Genomic DNA, 14,192 nt, shown 5'->3' with positions numbered 1-14,192 from the left:
AAGTCGAATGGCTTCCGATATGCAAAGAGACCGCCAACCCATAGATGGTTCAGTAGAGAAGAAGGACGAGCGGTTAATCATTATCAATAGAGTTAATTGAAACATCTTAAGGAAGCTGAGGTGGTCAAATGTAAGAAACGGCTTATCGAGGAAAAGGTCGACGAGCTTCTAGCAAGGCTCGCAGATAACCTCAGCAGCTGGTGATACATCACCAATTCGAGGGAAATCATTGTAAATACTAGAGAGAATTAAGAGACCCCTTTAGAAGCGCCATGTTTCAGGTGCTTCTGACATGTCTGGGGGGAACAAGGTTCGGGTTGAGAACATTTATCTGGTTGGCTTGGTACCTTCACGATGAAGTGTCAGGACTGGATTTCGGAGGGCTAAGAGATGATGGATCAGGATAACAATGATAAGTTTGGATATTAGCCAGAAATAACGGAGGTCAACTGAGAAGAATCGTCTGAGAGACGATGAATCAGAGTGATGCGTTTTATGTTAGGAGCCTATGTTTAGTCGGGATTTTGACAGCTGGCTAGGTCTACGGCCCGCCCGGGCCGTTATCCTAATTAGTGGGTCGGCTTCGACAATGACCAGGGAGACCCCCTTATCATATGATATGATATCATGTCATGCTTGCTCTGTTTGAGAATGACTGTTAAAAAAAGGCCTCAAACCTCAGAGAGTCATATTCTCCAAGCTCTTTGACTCCCAATGCCCCCATTCAATGTTGATGTTTCCTCTGTTACCTTGAATTTGCTCTACATTTGATATATGATCATGTCGAACCAACCAGTAGGAGATACGACGCCGCCCGAGGTGCCCGCACCAATCATCGCTCATACGAAGTCTCCGTCGAGATCTCCGCCAGCCCAGGGCGAACTTGTCCTTGCGGACGATTCTGATGTCCGTCCTTCAGGCCTCTTTTATATCGAGGACTGTGCTTACTTTCTAGCAGCATGACTCTCATGGGGATGCCGACTCTTCCATAGGTACCGATACGTCAGTGTCTGCAGATACAGTGTATATACCGTGAATTTGACAATCTTCGCAGCGAGAGCTCGACCGCCTCTGTTTCTGCTAGTATCCTCGAGTACCGTCGCAGCCAAGGACGCACGTACCACAGCGACAAATTCACCGCAAATTACTTCTTCCCCAATGATGATCAACAAGTTGAGTCTATGGATTTGACGTAGGACCTAGCCCATGCCCCAAGGTGTATCAACGAGGTAGTAACTAAACAGCAGGCACCATTACTTGACGCTTCTTTTGGATGGTGAACTGTTTCTTGCTCCTGTCAAGATAGATTCTGCACAGGTGAGCTGCTCTGAAAAGTCCCCAAGCTGGCTGAAAGCACCTGTGCTGATTTGTACAACACTTCCTGAAGCGAGTTCTAGATGTTGGTACTGGAAGCGGTGAGTTCTCATCTGTTCCTCTTTTGGATCCCCACTAACAGGTGCGTAGGCATATGGGCAATGTATGCCATTGTGATGAGTCCGGGTTTAGCTCATGCTTACATATCATAGTGAATTTGCCGACCGATATGCCAACACAGAAGTAGTTGGCACAGATCTATCTCCTTGCCAACCCCAATGGGTCCCCCCGAATCTTCGTTTTGAAATCGATGATGCCACGCAACCGTGGACTTGGAAGGAAGATTATTTCAGCTTCATTCATATCCGATATCTCTTTGGTGCTATTAAAGACTGGAGTAGTCTCTTTAGCGAGGCATACCGATGTTGTGCACCAGGAGGCTGGGTCCAGTCAGGAGAGGCTGATGTCACATTCCGTAGTGACGATGGAACTACTGAGCTGGAACCTGTTTTCAAAACATACCAGAAGCTCTTTGAAGAAGGCAGCCAGATTCTAGGCAACCCCTTCTTTGTCCACGATTTGCAACAGAAGGCTTTTGAAGAGGCTGGCTTTACAGATATTGAGACCGTTGATTACAAGGTATGTTTCTCTGGACTTGACTGCAGTTCACTAAGATGGAATTTCGCAGTTCGCCATCGGTGGTTGGCCCAAAGATCCAAAACTCGCCGAGGTTGGGCGGTTTGTCAAGGCCACGCTGGAGAACGATTTGGAGGGTAAGATAACCAACCTTTGACTATTGATGGATTTCTAACGCCTAATAGGTTACACTCTTATGATGTGGCAGGACGTTTGCCAATGGCCCAAAGATGAATATCAGGTATTTCTCATGAGCTTGCGTAAAGCGATACGCAACCCAAAAGTGCATAGCTACATGACTGTGCGTTACGTGTACGGTCATAAGTAGGCTAGCTATGTTGGTGATCTCTATTTGATGTGAGGCAAATGGTATTTGGAATCGTTTTTTAGGTCATGGTGATCTCCTCCCAGCTGTTGTCTTTTACCGCTTCGCCTTCCATGATTCCGTGAACGTAGCTATCTCCGATCATTTGATAAGTACCATCAGCTCGAGGCCTCAAAACCAATGGCACCGGACAAGACGAAACCACCCAGACACTGTCTCCTTCTAGTGCAGACGAGAAAGCTAGTCCTAGATGCCCTTCGTCTGTCAGGAAAACTTGCCGCTGAGCAGCGTATGTTCCTAGTAGCGATGCGAATCTAGCAGCCAGTATAAACATGTCTGCAAGCTCCTTGGCCACCAGGGACGTCCACTCCAAGTCAAACTCCTCAGAAAACCCCCCCAGTGAGCAGGTCCTCGCCATGAATGAAAATATTGACGCCAGCTGTGAGTCTGGAGGATCAGAGGCACCTAACTTTTGCAGCATCTGTTTGACCCATTCAATACTTGGAAGCATATCGTAAGCTTCGTCCCCATCTCGAGCCACAAGAGACTGGAAGATTGTCAATTGCTCCAAGTAAACAAGTCGTTGGTCGACTGTCATGGAAGTGTCCCAGACCCGCAAGTATTGAAATAAGATGTAGCATAGCCACGCTTTGAAGGAGGCGCCAAGCTTCGAGACATCTATTGAATCGTGTATATTTGCGCCAAAGATGAAAGTACGCCAACAAGCTTCAATACTGAGCTCCCCAGTTACTTTGTAGCGCTTACCGCACCGTAGTAAAAGGGCCGCAAATTGTTCGACGTGGGAGTAGTAAGCGAGTACGTAGAATTGATAAGACCCTGGAATGATCTGTCCGATACGCTGGGCCTGCACAGAGAGCCTGGAACCAGTAATGCTGAATCCCATACAGCCAATCTTGCTGTATCGTGCTGCATCCAATCGAACTTTGCCTCTGGCCCAGGGGAAAAGGATAGGGGCAGTTCTTGCAGCAGATGGCTCGTTCGAGAAATTAGGCACCCATGAGGGTAAGTCCCCTGAAGGTAAGTTCAGTGTGCCACTGTGAAATTCTGCAATCCCAGCCAAGGAGATGAAGCCGAGGTGATTACAATGATTTAGGATGTTGGCCGTTGCGGCTGTAAATACCTCAGCAACTGAAGCATCGTAATTAACTTCCAGATCGCAACGAGGAAGTCCCATATGGCTCGCGGCAATGTTGACCATCCCCAACAACGAATAAACCCGATCACGAGCATTCGTTATCTTGAACTTATGGCTTAACATCATCATGTAAGCTAACTGAGAACTGGTGGTCGTTTTCCATTTATCAGCACCGGTAAGATCCTCGATAACAGAAAGCTGTGGGTGATCTTGGGGGGTTTTCAAGCTTTCGAGGGACGTCTTGATCACACTGATGAAGTGAATAGAGTAGGGTCCTGGCGTCCATGAAATCTGCTCCACCCTGGCCATGGCCAATGTTGCGTTGGGATACCAGCCTAGTCTTTGAATCATCATCAATGCTGAGGCGAGCTGTTCCCAAGAGATGCACTCGCTGTTTCCTAGGAACACAGATGCCTGCCGAGCTAGGACGGTCTCCTGAATCACCCAAGCTCTACGGAACCAATTCCGGTCCAGAAGATCAACAAATGGCTTCCAGCCTTCAGAAGGAATAGGTGGAAGGCCCGAAATTTCGATTTCGCTTTTGCTCGGGCTCACTTGACTTCCAGAAGTCTCCTCAGCCAAGCTGGAAAGTGCCCGTGTCAGACGAATAGCCTCAGCTGCTTCTTTTCCGCCATCACCGAGCCAGATATCGACTCGGGCTGCCATGCTGTAAATCTCGCTCATGATGCCGACCTGGATCTCGCGCTCCCTTTGGTTGGTCTGATCAATACATATTGCGTCGATCCACAAATACCAATCAAATTCTTCGAAGCGCTTGAGCGCCGCGAGTAAGTTTGGTTGGACGTAGAATCTACTGCCGTTCACCAGTATACATGAGTCGGAGACCTTGCGTTTGCCTTCTCCCTCTGGTGCACCCCATGTATAAGATAGTGCATGGTAGCCAAGTGCCTCTGCTTCATCCAGAGAATGAGTGGTCACGTCGATGTTTAGTCTCTCCGACAAGAGGCTGCGTGTTCGCGGACGGATTCTTACTAGACGAATATGTGTCGAGTCGAGTGTTGATTCGTATTTGTACTTGGTACTAAAAGTACTGCTTCTGCGGAGAGTTGTCCACGATGAGGAGCGCATTCTTGGAGGACGGAATTGAGATTGTAACCTTGGTTTGTGGAGTTGATTTCTTGGCTGTATAACTACAAAAGAATGATGTCGCAGATGAATGTTGAGACTGCGAGATTCATTTTGATACCCCCCTTTTCTCTACATGGATATGTTGTGTCTAATTGGTTCGCTGTTACCGCGCGCTTAGATCTCGCAGAACCAACACATTTGAAGCTATAACCACTTTGACCGCCATCCATGACAGGCTAGTCTAATATTAGCAGAATCCGGTTACAAGATCGCACAAAAGCCAAACTCTGCAAGCAATCGGATTCGATATTTTGATTTCAGATCCCAGAAATTCTAATTGGACAGTTGATTTGTTTCCAAGATCAGATTTCTTTCTTGAGGTTGGTGCGGTTCAACTTGGCCCTTTGAGCTAGCATGTGCCCAAAGAGGATGTAGAATGCTATGATATGATGTCAGTATGAAGATAATATGCAGATTGTCATTGCTCAGGTACCTGGAACGTAGATGGCTAATCCGAACCAAAGCAGATATTGATATGCTGGATTGCGAGCTTGAGATGGCCGGATGACTTCGTACACGAGTTTCATCTCAGAGAGAATACCAATGGGATAAAGAACAAGGAACATGTTATATCTGTCGGGAGTCAATTTCTTTCTCGTGTCACATCTCTTCATGCTTCTCACCTCAACCATGTCAAGCCACCTGGCACAGATCCCATCCCCGTCTGAAGAGTAAAGTAAAAGTATCGAATTGCATCAGCCGCATTCCAAGCCATGAGCATAAGACTATACGCAGTTTCCCTATAGCCGACTTCCGGATAGTTTCGTGTAATAGCCCAGACAATGGTGTTTCGACCAGCGACTTGCAGCGCCGTCGTAGCGGGAGCTGCTCGCACAAGACCAGTGACAGCATGGATGATTTCCATCACAGTAAAAGTCTCGGTCCATCGTGCTCTGATGTTTAGTTCATCCCACACAGCGCCATTACCTTGGGTTAACCATAAATAGGTCGTTCTGAGCAAGAGGGCTGTTCGGAGAATGGCTGAGAGGGTGTTATAGAGGAATAAATATGTGGATTGCTTAGGCTTCGAATCAGAAGTTGATCGCGCCATCTTTGCTTTAGGTAATGGAGTCTGAAGATGTAAGATCGTAGATTCTCAGATATGGAGCAGTCTTATGGAAAATTCCACGGCACGCTAGGGAAGGTCCACTAACGCGGATTGAGTTATACCGAGGCTGACGCTTGAGAATTTCCAAATCGAGATGCTACGCCGGAGATTAACTGGAGACAACACCACTCATCTCGGAGACAAATATTCAGGTAGATACACTGAGACATATTCCTCTATCTAGGAAAGGCAAGAGAACCCTGACATCTATTTTGAAGGAGGAAATTATCTAGGTGAATTTAGGATAGACTTGGAGAAGTTTAGTCTATGCAGATTTAATGGACCTTTTGACTACTCTTTGGGCACCCGCTCTGATTCCCAGACAGTCACGAGTTCTCTTGCTCCTTCAGGGTTGCCTAGATAGGGCCTCGCGGACGATCTTGACTTTGGTCACCAAGGTTATGGTACTTATATCTATGTCCTCGACCACGGTGGATGTCTCCGTTCTTTTTACAGAGCAAGTGACGTGGCCCATTGACGTGAGTGACCTGGTTCCAGTTGAAGTTCTCATAGCGAACAATTTATTTATCAGACTGAGTCCGAGAAGAGCCACCGAGGGTTCTCCCTATGAAGCTCATTCTTAACTACCAGAGTCCTATTGTGCAGGACCAACAACAAACCTAAGCTCCGCGATGAATCTCCCACTCTCCATGATAACATCACCTCTGTGCTCGATGTATTTCCCAGCCGAGTCCACAAGACCATACACTTTCATCTTCTCAGGGGCTTGAAAAGTTTGCTTCTCAGCATTTCCTCTAACCTTATCACCGCCGCTACCAAAAGGCCCTAGCTTTCTTTCCGTCGTGTTGATGACCAAGTTGAATATGACTTTCTTGTCAACATCCTGAGCTAAAACTCCTGTATTCCATGACGCCCCAGTAATCACTTCATCATCGTCTAGAAAGATGGACTTCTTGTTGTGGCCAAAACCTCCGAAGTGAATACCATCATAAGCCGCGGTCTCAGCGTGAAGAGAGTCCACGGCGAAATCGTAGGAGACGTCGAGTCTGATAATGTTTGAAGGCGCTGCTTTCTGCAGTTCGAAAGAATGATTTGTGAGATCAGGATCTTCGCCCATGTACTTTTTTTGGTAGATCCTATCATAATCTCCCGTCCATTCCAAAGCTTGATTGGCAACACTGCCGAACGTCTTGATCAAGGACTCAATGGCCGTGATGAACTCCTTGGCTATATCAAAAGGCTTGGCAGTCGAAGGGTCCTCAGTAAATTTGATAGCCTTGCTTGTAAGGCTGGACACCGCGTCAAAAATCGCTTTCATCATAATCGAATGTGCGCAAGCGTCTAGCCGCATCGCCGCGAGGTGGTGAATTCTTTTTGTTGAGTCTTCGTAAGGCAATTCACCACACGATAGCTCAAGCTCAATGATGGGAACATTGCAATTTCCATTACCTCGTAGAAACTGGCTCATACGAGCCCATGGAAGTCCCCGAGATGATTGACGATCTCGGTCAAGGCGAAATAGTGAAGCGACGGGCATTCGAACATTAACAGGGTAGCTATCCGCTGCGATGCCGAGTGTGCAGCCGACGTAGTACAACAGCGCTGATGCGCCAGCAAATTCATGCCCAAGTCCGACGAGCGACGCCAGAAAGAACCACTGCGCGAATGATAGAGACTTGCCGACACTCTCGGGGCCATGGTATTCGAAGCCTCCATCGAAGATAATGTTGTTGAAATCGCCAGATAAGCCGAGAACCTGATCCCAAGTTTTACCCTGAGCAGTGGCAATGGTTGTGACTGCTCTGAACAGTTCTTTTGCTCTGGCCTCGCAGGCTGTAGCATGCATGCTATGCTGCTCATAGTAGGACTGACACTGTTTTGTCAACCCGGTATATCGTTGCCCGCGCTCGAATGTCCCCATCTTCATTTTGCGAGTGTGACCTCTCAAAGAGAGAAGTAGAGAGGAATTAACGTTGTTTTGACAATCATGCTTAAAAATTGAGTTCTTATTTTTCCCTTGGTCTCTCTGTCTGAGAAGAAATCTGCCTAACTCAGCCGCAGCTGAAAGGGACCAGCCCTAGCAGTTGAACCATGGCTTTTTGCCATGCATGTAATTGGTGACGCTTTCGCTAAGAGGACCAGCCAGGAAGAAAATCTAAGCTACCCCTCTTTTGTTCTGCTGTGCCTGAGTACGAACTGCTGGTTTTGAACCAGACAGTCTCAGCAGCTATAATCGCCGTCATCATTATTCAATAAGTTACGCTCCTTGACCTTTTTGGGAGTATAGGGATCAATGCAGCCCAGAGATAGTCAGCTTTTAGTTTACATTAATTTGCCAAATATCCTAATCACAGAAACGATCCAACATAAACCTCATCTTACTCCTCCACTAGTGACAACCGAGCATATCCAACTTAGCTAATATGTACATCCTTCAGACTTGGATAGAGTGATCCTGACCCCAGCGCTGAGCTATACCACGGGGCGTCTTCTCCAGTGAGCACCTGCGACCCTTGATAAAATGTTCCGGACTCGTCGTTATCTCCCAGTCTCCCCATTTCTTCTCCTCGCTGCGATAAAGCAGCGTTATCACCAACTTCTCCCTCTGCTTGCCCAGCGCACGCATAGACTTCATAAAATCCTTATTGTGCTCGTCATTGGGGATGATGATCTGCTTGAGACCAGGCGCCCACTCTGGATGTGCACAAAGCTCATCAAAGGCTTTCGCAGTGATCTTCATTGAGCTAGTACTGGCTGGGGTGATCTCGAGGAGTCTGAGGTCTGGGCAGTTGGAGATCACGCCGAGGAAACTTGCGTCGCCGACTTTGTCTGCGCCGGGGAGACTGACGGTTCTGAGGTTGGGCAGAGCTTTGGCTAGACGGATGACAGCTTCGTTGGTGAGGTCCCTGGCACCATTCTTTGCAGTGTAGCTGACGTCGCTGAAATTGAAAATGAATTGCTAGATCATTTCACGAACTTGACGTGACAAGGCCAAGATGTCTTCGATATGGTCACTGTTGGTATTATGTTAACACTCCTGTCACCTTGAACTGGACGAATTGGCTTACTCAGTCAAGACAAATGCATAGCCAAAGTAAATCATTCTAGTCGAGGTCCCAATGAGGTTATGGTATTTGCCATCCCAATCAGTCACGCTGCTTTTGAAGCGGGCCTGTTTGACGCCTTTGGAGACGGGCTTCAGCAGCCTTTTCTTTGGGGCGTCGGTGCCGGGAGCTGGAGCATCAGCGGCCGCGTTGCTCTTCTCAGTTCGGATGGGAGGCATGGTAAAATATGTAGAGCCATACTGTCTGTGATAGAGACTAAGACCGCTAGATCGTATAGTAAAGACGCTTTTAGATAGAGCACTGCCGGTTTGGAGTGGAGGTTTAATTGATTGTCAGGGGAAAGTTTGGGCGCGACGCGACGCGAAGGTGAGGACTCTTTGGACTAGGTGGCTGAATTAAGCGTCATGGATCTAATCTGCCAATCTGATAACTCTGACAATTGGATGGTGCATTCAATCCAATGCCGCGACTTATTAATCGCGTGTACGGAGTATTTGACGGATTAATTGGCCTTAAAAACCCGGGAAGAACAACGTCGGTTACTCTTTCGTTTGCTCCATCTTTGTGCATTCTAGTCCGCGACCAGGGATTAGACACATGTTGAGATGGCAGTCAGTCTCTTACGGGGCTAACAACCTTCTGAGGAATACCGTTGGACGTCAAGTTTAGCAGAAATCCCGCTTCTTCTAGCTTTTCTCTCAATAGATGATACGGAACGTCTTCTGCGCTGGCACACCCTTCTTTGATGGCAATAGCAGCCGCAAAAGCACTGATCTGCCCCAAGGTTGTAAAGGTATGCTCTGTGCGAACAAGCCCATGGCCCAGATGGGTACTGGACGGTGACCCGGGTGTAAATAAGTTGCTGCACTGAGACGCATGAGGGACGATAGCTTTGAAGGGCACTTGGAATGGCTTCCACGGTGGACCTTCGTTCCAGATGAACCCGTCATCATAGACGGCGCCATCCTTCACAACCCGACGTACGGCGTGGACGTCCTTTTGCACATTAGCTACATTTTCTCCCTGTCTCAGTGGGATTTATTCTCTCACCATTGGCCACAAATTGATTAGAACCGGATCCGGAACCTGAACGGCAGGAATATCGTAATCGTGCCATTTCGTAGTAATGATAACGTCCTCTCGCATCATCCGACGCACGCCACGGGCATACATGCGTCGAGGAAAGTGACCATTGTCGGTAAACTCGTCTTTGGCATAACCCCAGCTACTCCATTCCGAGCGGACCTCTTCAGGCAGAGAAGGGTCATTGGCGAGAAAGTAGAGCTGTCCTAAGATTCAGTGTCAACAGCTTGAGCCCATTCTTATTTCTACAAGGAATCTACCTCTTTGCCAATTCTCTAGCTTCTTTAACAAACGGAGGCGGGTAGACCTGTCGGCCTCAGGGTACTCAAGGGTGCGTCCAGGCATATCGAATCCGAGACCAAGCGGCGTACTTCCGATTAAGTCTGTCTTACCATTTGGCACAACGACCGTGGGTGAAAATATTTTACCCCCGGCCTCGATGTAACGATTATAGATGATGTATTGCGAAGGGTCATAATCGTTGGGCTTTTTGAAAGGTACGAGATTGTCAATACGATTCGTCAGGCACAACCGCCAGGAATAGGCTTGAATCTGGTCATCGCTGTTAGAGGAATGGCCTTGTCAGTCATAGTTCAAGATTCTAGAGAAGGCTTTCGGGTTCGCCGTCGCACGACCAAGGCTTGACATACCCATCGCCCTGTTTCCCGAGAGGGTCCGACTGAACAGTCGGTATCATACCACTGCTGGGATTTCCAGGCTCATTATAAGGATCCACAGGTACCTGAAGATTAGAATACTTCGAATCATGGCGTATACCTGCCATTTGTTCGTCAAAGTCGTCGACTGACTCTCGTCCAGTGACATAGTTGACACCGGCAGAAGCAAAAAGGTCGCCCTCATAGGTGGCATCGATAAAGTAGGGCGCCGAGAAGTGCTGGCCATCTTCGGTGATAATATAAGAAATCGAGGTGCCGTTTTTCACCACGCCTTGGCCGTTGCCAGTTCCTTTGAGGGAGGTATTGATAAAGACCTGAACATTCTCTTCTTCTTTGAGCCAGTCCAAGATGGCCTGCTCACCTTTGTGGCTCTCATATCGCCACAAGCTCTTGTCCTTTGTATGATTGGCCCAAGCCTCGTTAAATTCACGCAATCGATCAGGGCCGTATGTCGAGATAACACGTCGGTAGAGCTCAAGTACCATTGGCCCGATTGTTAGTGAGTTTTGGAAATTGGGCTAATAAATGATTTAAATCTTTATACCCTCTGCAGCTCAGACAATATGCAGTAACTTACTTGCGAATCAAGATCGGCACCACCAGCTCCCTCGACGACCATGCCGCCAATATGGGCACTCTCCTCCAGCAATGCCACTGATAGATTCAGCCGAGAAGCTTGGATAGCTGCGGCCACACCAGCTCCGGTACCTCCAACGATGACCAGATCAAACTCATATCGCTGGGTTGTGGAACATGTCTCTCCACTGAGGATAGCCACGGACGACATCAGCAATAGATAGAATCTTGTGAGATACCCCATGGTCAGTCTGCTCTTGCAAGGTTACTAAGCAGTTTTACTGACCATATACATACCCCTGGCATATAAAGAGAAGGAGACACGACAGCTTTAAGTCCCGTGCTCTGGAAGAGTGTGGAAATAGTGATGTGACTCTGCGCGTAAACTCTCTTCCCCACGATTCCTATCGGTTACGCCCAGCCGAATTCTTGGTTTACTACTGGTAAATTGCAAGGTCCTGTATGCAAGCGTGTTCTGGCAAATCAGTACGTAGCGGCGTCGGACGGTCACCGTTTGACGTGTAATACTTTCGTCCCGGGTAAATTTACGGGACGACGAACTCAGTCATTTACGGAATCAGATTTTAAAACCGATGACGTTACAGGGCCTGCCCTAGCTACTAACGTTAGCTGCCCCAACTTGGCACTAGCGACGCCAAAGCGGGAGTTGTCCAAGAACTGGACACGTCAATCAAGGCAATTTTACGTCCCAAGTCTTTGATACGAAAATAGCTCCTTTATTACAATGGCGTCTCGTCAGGGAACGAGGGTGCTCCAACAGAGCTATCGTCTAGAACTACTCCCTGATCCACCAGCCTATTCTTTAACTCATTGTATGGAACATCTTGCAATGCGAGTCCCTGTGCAATTGCAACATCGGCCGCGTTAGCACAGGCCTGGCCCATGGCATAGAATTGATGCTCCAAGCGAACAGCACCGTAGCCAACATGCGATGAACTAGGACATGTGACCGTGATAAAGTTGATAGCCTGGTTTCTCTTTGGCACAAGTGAGCGATAAGCAATACCAAAAGGACGCCATTTGTGTCCATCCTTGAAAATGAAGCCTTCATTGTGCACCTTTCCATCTCGCAGGATTCGGCGGACGCTATGGGTATCAGTTGGCCAATATGCCACAGCAATGGGGTCTTTAACAGGCTCTGAGCCGCCATCACGAGATGCAGTAGCTTCTGTGATGATATAGTCTGAGACCATGCGTCGAGCATCACGAACGTAAAGCTCGTATGGAAAGTGGCTGTTGTCAGGAAACTCGTCTCTACAGTACCCAGAGCGAGACCAGACTTGGCGGTATTTTTCCTTTGGGTTGAGTTAATAGAGATCCTTGTCGCATCGAGGTTAGTGGGATTACGTACCGGAACGGCTGGATCGGTCGAGATGAACCAGAGCAATCCTTTAGTGAATCTAGCTGTCTCATTCAGGATCTCCTTGCGCCGCTTGCGAGACGCGACAGGCCATTCATCGTTCATGCCAAGTAGATCGGTAGATAAAGCGCCCTCAGACCCAATCAAGTCCGTTTTTTCACCCGGCAGCCTTTTTCGTGGCATGTAAAACTCACCACCTGCGGCAAAGTAGCGCCTGTGAAGTTCGTAATGCGACGGATCGTAACCGTCTGGCTTCGTGAAGGGTACCCGGTTATCGGGATCGTCCGTTACAGGCAGCCGGTACGAATATGATTGGAGATGCAAGTCACCATCACCAGGCTTGCCGAATGGCTCATCCGAGATGCCGTAGAGAAGACCGCTTGAAGGGTTACCTGGCTTGTTGTAGGGGTCTACTTGAACATCGATCTGGCGATAGAGTGTTTCATGGCGGACGCCAGCAAGAGACTCATTATAGACTGATGAGGCTTCGCGGCCTCGGGTCCACGTGATGCCTGCTGAAGCGAGGAGATCTCCTTCGTAAGAAGCTTCAACAAAGATTTTGCCAGATACCAAGTCGCCGTTCTCAAGACGCACAGCTTGAATCTGGCTACCTGAACGTTGCACTGCATCGCCTGACTCGGCCAGAGGTGACTTGAAAGCGGATCAGATCAGTTGAAGTAATCTTAGAAGAGCGTCATGGAGACAAACCTTGATGATATTGATTGATGGATACTCAGTCAGCCAGTCAGAGATGACGTTTTCTGCAATCCTCGATTCAAAGCGCCAGATCTCAGGATCTTTGATTCGTTTGCTGACAATCTCATTGAGACTTTCGGTTCTGTTGTATACTTTGCTGACTCTTTGGTGGAATTCTAGACTGAGGCCACCGACGGTGGTGCTGTTCTGAAACTCAACTTGATTGTCGATATCAGTGGCGCCAAGTCCGTTGATCTGGATGCCACCTGCGCTAGATTTTAGCCATGCGCTTTATTAGATTCGTCATCATGGCCGTCGCTTACCAATATGCTCCTGCGGTGAAATAAGGGCAACAGATCGGTTGAGTCGGGCAGCTTGTATAGCAGTGGCTACAGCGCCGGACGTAGAGCCATATACGACAAGATCGAATTGTTGAGACATGGTGGTTGTAGCTGCGGAAATGTTTTAGTGACGAGTATAGAGCTCAATCATAAAGCTACAAGGAGGAAAAGGATTCACCCCTCGATCAGGCTGAAGAACAAAGAGAAAAAAAAGAGAAATCGCCAAGGTTATAGGAACAACTTTCGGACGCACCCATAAAAGTGCACCATGCAATATGCTTAGTGACTCAATGGACTAAGGGCCGGGCTTTAACTTTGGCTCCGCGAAGGCTCACGGTTCCGCAGGTCCCAGGATCTGCTTCCCCACAGACAGCATGACTCATGCGATTTCCGATTCTTATTCCCCCACAATGTAGATCTGTAAGGGATGTCATCAACAACCCCAAGGATGAAGATTTCTTATCCTTAATGCAAGTAAAACAAAGGAAGTAGTCAGACTATCAGGGATGGCTTCCTGCTTAACCAAGGATTAAATCTCAGAAGTCCATGGTATTACTATAGCCCGGAAATAACTAACCGTACAAAGTGGATGTTTCCCCTCGTCAGGCCCGTTCTTAAGCGTGTAAACGAGTCGCTCAGGTTTCCACTTCCCCGGACAGTATCCGTATCCATCAAATATTTAACGAGAAGCAAGTCCGATCCTTTCAAAACCTTGCAACCCAAG

The 14,192-nt window shown here is 48.0% G+C and overlaps 7 protein-coding genes across 7 annotated transcripts; 1 reads left to right on the top strand and 6 right to left on the bottom strand.

Moving 5' to 3' along the window:
* Positions 1–780: 780 nt before the first annotated feature.
* On the top strand, positions 781–2,278 carry FMAN_03468 (uncharacterized protein; the record flags this gene model as incomplete). The annotated part of the gene is made up of 9 exons (XM_041832290.1): positions 781–906; positions 959–1,002; positions 1,055–1,192; positions 1,248–1,317; positions 1,388–1,415; positions 1,465–1,477; positions 1,527–1,953; positions 2,003–2,087; positions 2,136–2,278. The coding sequence occupies 9 exons, from the start codon at positions 781–783 to the stop codon at positions 2,276–2,278; spliced, it is 1,074 nt and encodes a 357-aa protein (XP_041682768.1).
* Positions 2,279–2,336: 58 nt separating this feature from the next.
* FMAN_03467 (uncharacterized protein) lies at positions 2,337–4,520 on the bottom strand (the record flags this gene model as incomplete). The annotated part of the gene is made up of 1 exon (XM_041832289.1): positions 2,337–4,520. One exon carries the CDS (start codon positions 4,518–4,520, stop codon positions 2,337–2,339), a length of 2,184 nt encoding a protein of 727 aa, XP_041682767.1.
* Positions 4,521–4,882: 362 nt separating this feature from the next.
* Positions 4,883–5,631, bottom strand: FMAN_03466 (uncharacterized protein; the record flags this gene model as incomplete). Its single annotated transcript, XM_041832288.1, has 3 exons — positions 4,883–4,959; positions 5,014–5,153; positions 5,204–5,631. The coding sequence occupies 3 exons, from the start codon at positions 5,629–5,631 to the stop codon at positions 4,883–4,885; spliced, it is 645 nt and encodes a 214-aa protein (XP_041682766.1).
* A 652-nt stretch (positions 5,632–6,283) lies between these two features.
* Positions 6,284–7,576, bottom strand: FMAN_03465 (uncharacterized protein; the record flags this gene model as incomplete). The annotated part of the gene is made up of 1 exon (XM_041832287.1): positions 6,284–7,576. One exon carries the CDS (start codon positions 7,574–7,576, stop codon positions 6,284–6,286), a length of 1,293 nt encoding a protein of 430 aa, XP_041682765.1.
* A 507-nt stretch (positions 7,577–8,083) lies between these two features.
* FMAN_03464 (uncharacterized protein) lies at positions 8,084–8,932 on the bottom strand (the record flags this gene model as incomplete). The annotated part of the gene is made up of 3 exons (XM_041832284.1): positions 8,084–8,566; positions 8,627–8,663; positions 8,718–8,932. The coding sequence occupies 3 exons, from the start codon at positions 8,930–8,932 to the stop codon at positions 8,084–8,086; spliced, it is 735 nt and encodes a 244-aa protein (XP_041682764.1).
* Positions 8,933–9,326: 394 nt separating this feature from the next.
* On the bottom strand, positions 9,327–11,294 carry FMAN_03463 (uncharacterized protein; the record flags this gene model as incomplete). Its single annotated transcript, XM_041832283.1, has 5 exons — positions 9,327–9,710; positions 9,765–10,003; positions 10,058–10,359; positions 10,448–10,992; positions 11,052–11,294. The coding sequence occupies 5 exons, from the start codon at positions 11,292–11,294 to the stop codon at positions 9,327–9,329; spliced, it is 1,713 nt and encodes a 570-aa protein (XP_041682763.1).
* A 579-nt stretch (positions 11,295–11,873) lies between these two features.
* FMAN_03462 (uncharacterized protein) lies at positions 11,874–13,568 on the bottom strand (the record flags this gene model as incomplete). The annotated part of the gene is made up of 3 exons (XM_041832282.1): positions 11,874–13,082; positions 13,140–13,393; positions 13,451–13,568. The coding sequence occupies 3 exons, from the start codon at positions 13,566–13,568 to the stop codon at positions 11,874–11,876; spliced, it is 1,581 nt and encodes a 526-aa protein (XP_041682762.1).
* Between the last annotated feature and the right edge of the window lie 624 nt (positions 13,569–14,192).

The sequence above is a fragment of the Fusarium mangiferae genome (assembly GCF_900044065.1).
Source record: "Fusarium mangiferae strain MRC7560 genome assembly, contig: FMAN_scaffold006, whole genome shotgun sequence".
NCBI lineage: Eukaryota > Fungi > Ascomycota > Sordariomycetes > Hypocreales > Nectriaceae > Fusarium > Fusarium mangiferae.
This window is presented reverse-complemented; position numbering and strand designations above follow the sequence as displayed.